Below are 10,742 nucleotides of genomic sequence, written 5' to 3'. Positions count from 1 at the left end.
ATGGAAACTAACAGGTATTTTTGAAGACAAAAAAAGATCTGGTAGACCACGGAAGACAACAAAAGCAGAAGATAGTTGTATAATATTGATGAGTAAAAGAAATCGAAGACTTACGGCCCCGGAAATAAGTTCAGGCTTTAATAGGAGTCATTCAAAATCTATTTCATTTACCACTACGAAACGACGTCTTAGACAAGCAGGACTTTCTGGCCGTATAGCGGTTAGGAAACCGTTGCTACGGATTAGAAATAAAAAGAAAAGATTACAATGGGCTATAGACCACCAAAATTGGACAAAAGAAGACTGGGGAAAAGTACTATGGACCGACGAGTTCAAATTTGAACTGTTTGGGCAAAGGCGTAGAATTTACATCAGAAGAACAACAAAAGAAAAAATGATCCCAGAGTGGTTAGTGCCGACAATCAAGCATGGTGGTGGGTCAGTTATGGTATGGGGATGTTTTTCTTCAGCTGGTATAGGTGACCTAGCTAAAATTGAGGGTATTATGAAAAAAGAACAATATAAAACAATTCTAGAAAACAATGCTATACCTTTTGGCTTAAGAACTATTGGTCGTGGTTTTGTTTTTATGTAGGACAATGACCCTAAACACACCTCAAAGTTATGTAAGAACTATATAAAGGAACAAGAGGATAATGGTGCCCTCAAAAACATGACCTGGCCGGCCCAATCACCAGATTTGAACCCAATAGAGTTACTGTGGGAAAAGTTGGCCAGAAAGGTCAGACAAAAATGCCCAACATCCAAAGAGCACCTGTGGCAGATATTAGAAGAATCCTGGTTATCAATTACATCCGAAATAAGAAATAATTTAATAAATAGGATGCCACGGATCGTAAAAAAAGTGATAAAAACTCGTGGGTTATTTTTTGACGAAAAGACAGTTTAACAATAATAGTGTTGTTAGTATTCTTTTTATTTCATTTTTTGTCTTTTTTTTTTCTTAAATAGTAACTATACGTATCTTTTATAAAACAAATATGATATTTGAATTTTTTTGAAATAATTATGGGAGTTTTAATTAAAAAATTAAACAAAATCCAAGTGTCCGGAGACTTTTGGCCTGCAGTGTATATTGTTATCTATGTATAGGGTAAAGTAGGGTAATTTCGGCGTATTAAGCTATTTTGTTGTTTATAGACAATGGTTGCTTTAATAACGTTAAAAAATCATGCATATCGATGTCCTGCAGATATATCTATTAAATAATAGTTAAAAAATTGTTTCAAACTTACAAAGTTTTATGTAAAATTTGTTTTACAAAATACTCAAAAATGACGAAATTAGCGACCTAGTATGGTAATTTCGGCACAATGATACGGTAAATTCGGCATACTTAAGAAAATTAAGATGTTCGTTGAAAACGCATTGATATAATTAAAATATTATAAACAGCTATAAATCTGCATTGTATAAAGTAATTGTCTCTTAAATGGAATTTGTTACACCTAATTGGCATTTAATTAAGGGCGTTGCAATTGCAAAGATTCATATTTTTTGAACCACCTATTTTAGTAAAGTATGAATACATCACCCAAAACAGAAGCCTTATTAGAAAAATGTGCTTCCAAAGTAAAATTGTAAATAAAATGATTACTAATTTCTATGATTTCGATGATTATTTCTAAATTCTGTTTAAATAAGAACTCATGTTTAAGCTTATAAGTAGTTCATAAAATAATATTTTACATAACTTCAATAGTTAAACATAAAAAGATAAAATACAAAATTCAAAGAAAACTTTATAAAAAGAGATTTATTGAAGAAAGTTAAAAAACAGTTTATCAATGTAACTTTTTTTTAAAGAATCAGTGTTTCATACAGTCATCACAAGTAAATATTTTTTTAGCATAAACACCACATATAGCAGCACATGTTTCATGCCACCATCTACAGCATTTATGGCATTTATCCCAATTATCCTTTAAATATGGATTGACAGGATCCCCATAACTGTACTGACACATTGCACAAAGTTGTTTATTAATCACACCTTTAGCATCAAGGTTATTCAAACACGTCTTTTGATGTGTAGATATATTTTATTTAATGCACTTTTTGCGTAGCTGCCTGTTCTTATATTTCAAAGTTAAAGATTCCTCTAGCTGAGATTCACATGGTGATCCAGTAATTCTTCCAGCATGATTTACCCTCCATTTTATACCTGTTTGTTTTGTATTTTTAATGTCAAGTCCAACTAGTGGACTTGACATTAAAAATACAAAACTAACACCATGAGGTTGTGAGGTTTCATCAGAGGTGGCTAGTTCTAATGACTTCTGAAGTGTAAATGATTTGTTTGGTGAAGCAGATTCTAAATATAAATATTTAATCAAAAAAGGTGAATAAAATTAGGCAACATGTAAATTATAAAAAATTTGAACTATTTTTTTAAGAAACTTTTTTTTAGGTTAATAAGACAACAGATAAATTATTATTTTGCTTGATTTAAAAAAAATTAATTTGTATTTTAAATAAATGGTGGAACATGGTAAAAATAATACATCTTTTAAAATAATTTACCTTTTTGAGAAGCAATTACACATTCTGTAACAAAATCAATATGATCTAAATCTTTAACAGAGTCTAAAGCATTGTCGAGAGTAGGGTGCATTTCAGAGGTAATATTTGATTTTGAAATTTTTGATAAAACATACAAGTGATTAGTAGCCTTAGCTGCAGCAAAGTCTTCTTCAGTAAACACATTTCTATCAAATGGATATATTCCACATTTTTCAATATTTTACATGTTTTGAACCCATTATATGATGCTAACACACACACACATACACACACACACACACACACACACACACACACACACACACACACACACACACACACACACATATTATTGTATATAATAAAATATTAACATATTATTGTATATAATAAATTATTAACATATATTTAATTTATATTGTGGGGAACTATTATTTTACTAAGTTTCACAGAGACACTAACGAACTCGTTATTATCTTATTGCTATCTGAATTTCTGAATTACTAAAATCAACTTCTTCTATACATAATATTTCAGACGCTTATTTCCCATTTTGGTTTCAGAGAAAACACAGGTCGGCAAATTCGGCACTGCCGAAATTAAAAACTATTTATATGCCGAAATTATCTCCTTAGAGCAGTCCTTGGGGAAACTTTTATATCTTGTAACATACTTTGAGTTTCATCTTATTGTTGCTCACATTTTATTCAGTTTATATTTTTGAATAAAATAAATAACAACTTTTGGTAAAAATTTCCGAGAAAAAATCATTTATCCTACATTTTCAAATTGGTAAAAATGTTAAGAAAAAGCTAATAATCATAATTTAACGTACCTGTAATGTAAAAGTAAAAGTTTAAAGCAGTATTTTTAGGATAATTGTTTATCTTGCTACAATACCCAATTATGATTTTAACATTCCAATAAATAAATATTTTTAGGTGTCTTTTGAAGGGGTGCCGAAATTATCTCCCTGCCGAAATTACCCTACTTTACCCTATATAAATAACAAAAATATAAATATAAAATATCCGAGGCGCACATATGTCCGCCTTCGGCACGAAAGGGTTAAACAGAAAATTTAACAATGTAGAGAAAATATGTGCATATCATCGGTACACATTAGGAATAGGATGGAAACAAGGAAAAAAATGTATGCACCCTGATCACAAACTACAAACAGGGAAGAAAGCAACAATAGGGCGACCCTCACCAATTCCTTGACACTTCAAATATCTTCCTGTTATAATTCATACTTTCCAATTGGTTCAATAATATGAAATCGTCATTGGAAGGAACACTATTCCGAGACAAAGAAAAAAGAAACAAACATAGAAACTGAACTTGAATCTACATCAGCAGCATATGATATTGATTTTTTACCAGATGAGTTCTTACAAAATCAAGAAGAACTCAATATTTTAAATGAAATCAGAAAAAGTATTACAGATTGTCTTGGGACCAGTCCAATTAAATTCCAGTTTAAAAGAAAACTTGAGCTTATCAATGAATCCACAAAGCAACAAATGCGAAGGAAATATAAACGTATGGAAGAGGCCTTGAGAAATAAATTTGCAGAATGCATTGTACCTGGTCAATTGGAAGAGTTTTTGTAAGTGCTTGACGGTAATGAAAATACCGAAACAGAAATTCCGGATGAAATTGAAAAACTCGTGGAAATGTATAACAACAGTGACGCAACAAGTCAACTGGTAATTTTGGCATTTTATTGATCATAATAAATACACAAAGCAATTTTTATGCGACAAATTTACATGCACAAAATATAAAATAGAACTTGCCAGAAAATGGAAGTCCTTGCAAAATGGGTTTGTACTACCCCAAAAAAATTTATTTACAAGAAGTTGACTTTCAATTCCAAAATGTGAGCATTTTTTAGATTTTCTCTTCTCAAGTGGATTATTACAAGACGTTTCTTATGGTATTTCCAAAAGAAAGTATGACAGTGGTGATGTTGAAACTGTTGCCCGTGCCATTTTAACAACAAAAAACAGTGATATTATTGCTTTATATTGCGAAAGCTGCAAAGAAATTGAATACGAACCTCTGTCTGAATCAAGTTTATTGCGAATACTAAATGCAATTAAACCTTCTCATAGAAAATGTCTCGCTGGTTTAAATGACACGGCTGCTGCTAGGATGAACGCATTTGCAACACTTGAACAATTCGCAACTATGTTCAATAAAAAATCAACTGTTGAGAAACTCGAAAGATCAAAAAGGTATTTAAAAACTAAATATAAGCTTCATTGCAGCGATTTGGAAAATGAAATTGCAACACATTCAACTAGATTTGCCCTTTCTGATCCTGAAAACATTAAATTGCAATCATGTAGCATTTTGAATGATTCTTTATGCTATGAATGCAATGAATTATTTGAAGTTTTAGATGAAGTCAACCAAATAGGAAATGAAAATAATGTTGATGATGATGTATTATATGACGTTAAAGTTTTAATAAGAAGCATCACAGAGTATATGAAGCACTTACTAAGAGATGCACAGCAAAAAAAAGCAAACAATGATGCATGTAAACAACTAGATGACAAATCAGCATTTTGGTTGAAAGACTATTTACAAAAAATATTGCCCGTGAAATTTCGAGAGGACCAGAATGACTTCTTTGGAAAGAAAGGCATCATCATGCACATAGTTGTTTTTTTTACAAAAAAAAAAAAAACATTCTCAAAAAACACGTTTACCAATGCGTGTTACCATGGTGTTTCCTCCGTTATCTCTATTGCTGAATCAGTTCTAAATCAGTTTCGCCTAGATGAGCCAGAAATAGTAAATATTTTTGCGAAGTCAGATAATGCTAACTGTTATCATGCTAAATATTCAGGCGAATAACTTCTCAATATTGTTTTAGCGGATGCACTTTCCCTATCGCATTGGTCTTTTCCACAGCAAGGCTCATTAAAGTCGTACCGTAGAAGTTTAAAATTCTTATTTTTGCAGAAACTTTTATGTACAAGCTCTGCAAAAATAAGAATTTTAAACTTCTACGGTACGACTTTAATGAGCCTTGCTGTGGAAAAGACCAATGCGATAGGGAAAGTGCATCCGCTAAAACAATATTGAGAAGTTATGTAGACGCTGGCAATGACATAGTAACAGCAGAAGATGTTGCAAAAGCAGTGAAATACGGATATGGCATCAAAAACGCAATTGTTAGCGTTGCAAAAATTGAGAATGTTACTTTAACTGGTCCTAAAATTCCAAATATAAGCAACTACCACTTCTATGAGTTCCAAGAAGACGACATGACTTTGTGGCAATACTATGAAATTGGAGAAGAAGTTAAAGTGCTATACAACAACCTTTCAGTTGAAACATCAATTGAATTGTTTGTTCCATTCACAAGTACTGAAGGAAACTTTCAGCGAAAAACTCAGGGAAAAAATAAGAAAAGAAATTATGATTTAAATACACTACATTTTTACCAGGAGACAGGTTGTATGGAATATTTTAAAACAATTATCCAGTTAGAGGGGCATATGTTGATAGGGCAGCACAAAAGATCTAAAGAATTTTCTTCTTTAGATAAAGTAAAAAAGATTTGCACTGAAAAGATGAAAGCAAATTCGCAAGTTCATTCAAATTGTATAACCGCATCGGTTAAGATCACACCTACCCCAATAAACAATATATACTCTCAAAAGTTCAAAAAGTTAGGTTGGGCATTACCAACAAGAAAGACGTTTTGTTTTTCCATAAAGCAGAAAAAACTACTTTATGAAAACTTCATAAATGGAGAAAATACAGGAAAGAAGATGTCACCAGAAGAAGTTAATACACTGATAAGAAAATCTCTTACCGCGGATGAGTTCGTTTCAAGTCAACAAATAAGATCTTTATTTTCTAGATGGAGTAATCTATTAAGAACTGGAAAATTGACTGCACCGACTATTGAAGAAAATAATAACAATGAATTTGAAGATGAAGAAGCCGAGAAATATCAAGAAGAAATACATAAACTTGCAACTGAACTTTCTGTTATATGGAAGAAAGATGATTGGGTGGCAGTTGTTCACAAAAATCAATGGTATCCAGGAGTTATTGCAGAGGTAAACGAAAAAACTAAAAAGTTAAAAGCTAATGGCATTGATAACAGTATTAGAGTTTAAATCATTATTTATTATAGAAGTATTATGTTTCATTATGTTATTCATAGATTTTTTAAAATTTGTTTTAATATTTTCAGATAACTGAAGACGGTATTGTAGTTGACTGCATGAAAAGTGTATCTTTTGGAAAAAATTGTTATCGATGGCCTAACCAGAAAGATAGCATTGTATATTCTGATGACAACATCTTATGTGAAATAAGTCCACCGACTCCAATTAATCAAGCTGGGGATTACTTCTTAGCAACAAATGATTTTGAAGAAGCTAACAAACTAATGAACAAATGAGCTTAAAAAATAAGTTAAGAAATTAACTGTAAAACAACATGTATGTTTTTTTGAATAACTATCAAATATGCGCATACCCCACAACTATTATTTTTCTATCTTATCATTAGAAGAACAATGTTCACGTTTCTCTTATACTATTTCTTGTAAACCCAGGGCTTTAGCCATTATGTGGTCACAAAAAATGCGCCAAATGACTAAACTTTCATTTTTGAGTTGGATTTTGCGATTAAGCCTTTACTTGCCCATAGTGTTTTTTTATATTTTAAGTTAATTAACTAGTTGAAGATTTATAATTAAAAAAAAAAATTATGGGATTCCCGCGGCTTTAGATGAAAAACGAAGATTCAAAAAGACTAAAAATAAATTTTTGCGTACTTTTGATGCATGATATTTAGACAGGCCAAAGTCTTTGTTTTATCTAATTTATGATTTTTAAGTCTAAACTAGCCAATAAACAATAATCAAGTGCAATTCCTAATTTAAAGTATTTAGTTTGTACTTTTTTTAGGTTTTAAAGTGCTTACGGCACCATTTAGTAAATATTTCTAAAAATTTAGACAAACTTTGACATCTAATATCTAGAGAACTAACGAATATTTACTGTATCAATTTTGGAATTGAGCTTCTAATGTGAATATCAACAACATATTAAAAAATTAATGATTTTGAAGAGGGTCACTATTGAACCTTGCCTGATTCTTACAGAAAGTTTCTCTTAAACATTAATTTTAAAGCGTAATTATACACGTAATTATAAAATTAAATACGTACTCATCAAACTGATCTGCTAAAAGATCTACTTCAAACATTTAATTAATAATTGTTTTCGCTTTTAAACGAATCCCTTCTTTGCTGATATTTAAACTCACCATCTTCATATTATAAAACAAAACATCAAACATGGCTTTTAACTCTCCCGCATACTTTGCTCTAGCAATAAACATTTTAATATTTAAATTGATTTTATTTGAGTCGAAACTTGGATGGACTTTTACTCCCACTTTTTAATTATTATTTATTATTTAATTATTATTTAATTATTGAAAAAGGTATGATTTACTTAGAAAGTTTCTTCTTTAAGTAAATTATTACAAAAACGCATATTCATGAGCCAGAATCGGCAACTATGTAAAAAGTGATGCCATCTTTAAAATTTTCCAAAATTTAAAAACCTAGAACCCTTAACTATGGAAAAATTAATAAAGAGCCATTTATTTCAGATCAGAGAAATTCATGGAATAAACAATCTTAAATCTTAAAACAGTGAAGAGCAGCAAAAACAGGTATAAAAATATAACAACTTAACAAAATAAAGTTTTTATAAGTAGATCTTAGAAACAAAAATTAAATTTAAAAAAAACAAAAAAACACTTTAATCATGATAAGTCAAATAATAGACATGGTCCAGTAATTTAATTCATAAAGAAAATATAATTATCAGATTATCTAGAAAGTCCAAAAATATTTCGCAAATAAAAGTAAACAGGTATACTAATCTGTATACTAACTCTTAGTATACCAAGTATACGGTAAAGTATACCGTAAAGTTAGTATACCGTATAGTGTAACCGGCGATCCCTACGTTATCGTCAAAGCACTTTTTTGAAAGAGTTTTTAATTCGGCGGAATTTGTGGTATTTGTGCTGTGCGACATGTTAAGCTTGCTTCTAATCCAAACCTCAACTGCAGGTGCCAAGCTTATACAAAACATTTATGTTTTGCCCCTGAAGTTGAGGTTTGGATATATATATATATATATATATATATGTATATAAAACCAACAAACACTATGGTAAAGATTTAGCTTTATTTTTTACATACTTTGTGTGGAGCTCCTTGATTTTTAACTTTTATTTCATGGTTGATTCGATAGAGGGCGTAAAGTAAAGGACGTTTCAATAACTTGGATAAAGTTTTACTTATGGAAATAATTCTTTTTATTGTGAATATGACAAAAAATTACCAACTGTTAAGTTCTTTCCTATTCGCATGTAAAAACCGGGGCGTTTCATGAGAGAAAAATTGTTCATTAAATTCCTATCTTTGTCAGCGTTCTTAAATCGTTCTGATATTGGACATTTTTATAGAAGCTTATTTATTAAACTTTTATAAAAATTTATACTTGCGAAGCTGAAAGTTGTTTTCAACTATGGTCTTATCGTTACAGGGCAAATCATCAGAAATGTAGCGGGTTTATTGTTTTTTGCAAGGGACAACAAACTGTTTAAATATTTATTGCGCTTCAGGAATTATCAAATGCTTTTTTTCTTCCAACAGATCGTTATAAAATACACGATGCGTTTACAGGGGTGAAAACATTAACAGGGGTGATTTTTTTGAAAATATAATTATCTGGCTCAAAAATTGGTTCATCATCAAGTTTATTTATTATTTAAAAAGACTTCCATGATAACAATAATGCGGATATTCGAAAAAAAAAGAAAAAAAAAAGATAATCACAGTCAAATTTGTCATGTTTTGCAGAAAAGACATTTAATACTTCTTTGCTCTAGCTTTCTAAATTAATCTGATTTTATTTCTAAAATCATATTTTCTTTGTTAAGATGCTTTTTTAGCGAAACTAACATCAGTAAGTCGCTTTCTAATTATTCTACTAAGGGTTTGAACTGGGTTTTCTAGATAAGTTCAAATTGAAGTTTGAATAGTAGAAGAGTGCTGTAAGTTTTAATATCACATTGGTTTTCAAATTGGTCAAAGTATACTTAGCAGCCTTACGGTAATCATCTTTTTCTCAATCGCTTCTTAGGTTGGATCTAATTAATGATCATTATTAGGCAATATTCAAATCTGTGTACAATCTGTGTATCTGTGTACACTTTCTTAAATTTCTTCTTGAATTCGTTCTGCAACAAACTCATACTTTTTTTTTTTTATTCAAATGTGAAAAAATTGTTTTTCTTTGGCTTTTTTCACTGTGTATATAACCTTGATAAAGTATCATCTAATAAACACTTGTACAAAAAAAATCAGCTTACTTCGAAGAATTTCACTTTTCGAGAATTGTTTTTCAATGTTAATATTCATGCTCATTAAATTATATTGTGAATGATGTTTTCCTTGATTCTTTAGAGGCTTATTCAATCTTACTTTTCCATGATGCTTTGGATTTCATTCATGCATCCTTGCTATAATGACCGCCAAACAATATTAAAGTTTTTTTAAAGCACATCATAACCCTAGCAAAATGCTTCAGAAAATTCGTAAATATTGCGCTATTAACTAAACCTTTGTACAAAATCTAGTAGGTAGACAGCATACCATAAGTGACCTTCACAAAAAAGTGAGTTGTATAGATTAAATAGGTTAAAATAATTAGGGAGATTCTGTGTTCAAAAACCGAAAAACTTAGAAAAAAAAACAATTATAAATAAATATGTTAATAAATTTCGATTTGTATCGCTCCTCACAATATAGTTTTTATTTACTTTAGAGGAACATGTTTTATATTCGATTCGATATTTTTTGTAAACCTTTGTTGAATCTATTAAACTGAAGCATGCTTTGAAATAATTCTAATTTAAGCCATTTTTAGCAAGTGTCATCATAGTACTAAAATAAATCTTCGCTCTGAGCTAACCTTTAGAGTACTCCTATATTATTCTCCGTTTCAGAACTATTTCTTAACACCATGCTATTCACACTAAAAAGTTTCATAAAGTTTCAAAGTGAACGCATCGTGATTTTTAAAAGCACTTTGCGCGTTCATTTGTTTTAAGAATCTTTGCAAGTCTTATCTCTTACTTCTTTATGGTGATTCAGA

General features: G+C 30.2%; 2 protein-coding genes across 2 annotated transcripts; one reads left to right on the top strand and one right to left on the bottom strand.

Annotated features, from left to right (window-relative positions):
- Positions 1 to 1,528: 1,528 nt before the first annotated feature.
- On the bottom strand, positions 1,529 to 3,478 carry LOC149888355 (uncharacterized). The gene is made up of 2 exons (XM_090089362.1): positions 2,545 to 3,478; positions 1,529 to 2,335 (listed from the first exon to the last, which is right to left on the bottom strand). Exons 1-2 carry the CDS (start codon positions 2,633 to 2,635, stop codon positions 2,064 to 2,066), a joined length of 363 nt encoding a protein of 120 aa, XP_089945488.1. The 5' UTR covers positions 2,636 to 3,478; the 3' UTR covers positions 1,529 to 2,063.
- Positions 3,479 to 5,650: 2,172 nt separating this feature from the next.
- On the top strand, positions 5,651 to 7,039 carry LOC149888354 (uncharacterized). Its single transcript, XM_090088599.1, has 2 exons — positions 5,651 to 6,611; positions 6,749 to 7,039. The coding sequence occupies exons 1-2, from the start codon at positions 5,808 to 5,810 to the stop codon at positions 6,956 to 6,958; spliced, it is 1,014 nt and encodes a 337-aa protein (XP_089944725.1). The 5' UTR covers positions 5,651 to 5,807; the 3' UTR covers positions 6,959 to 7,039.
- Positions 7,040 to 10,742: the final 3,703 nt, after the last annotated feature.

Source organism: Hydra viridissima, unplaced genomic scaffold (assembly GCF_058129835.1).
Source record: "Hydra viridissima isolate aposymbiotic clone 2 unplaced genomic scaffold, HvirCarnegie_v1 scaffold_5, whole genome shotgun sequence".
NCBI classification, from domain to species: Eukaryota; Metazoa; Cnidaria; class Hydrozoa; order Anthoathecata; family Hydridae; genus Hydra; species Hydra viridissima.
The sequence above is the reverse complement of the archived record's forward strand: the minus strand, read 5'-3'. Positions and strand labels throughout refer to the sequence as shown.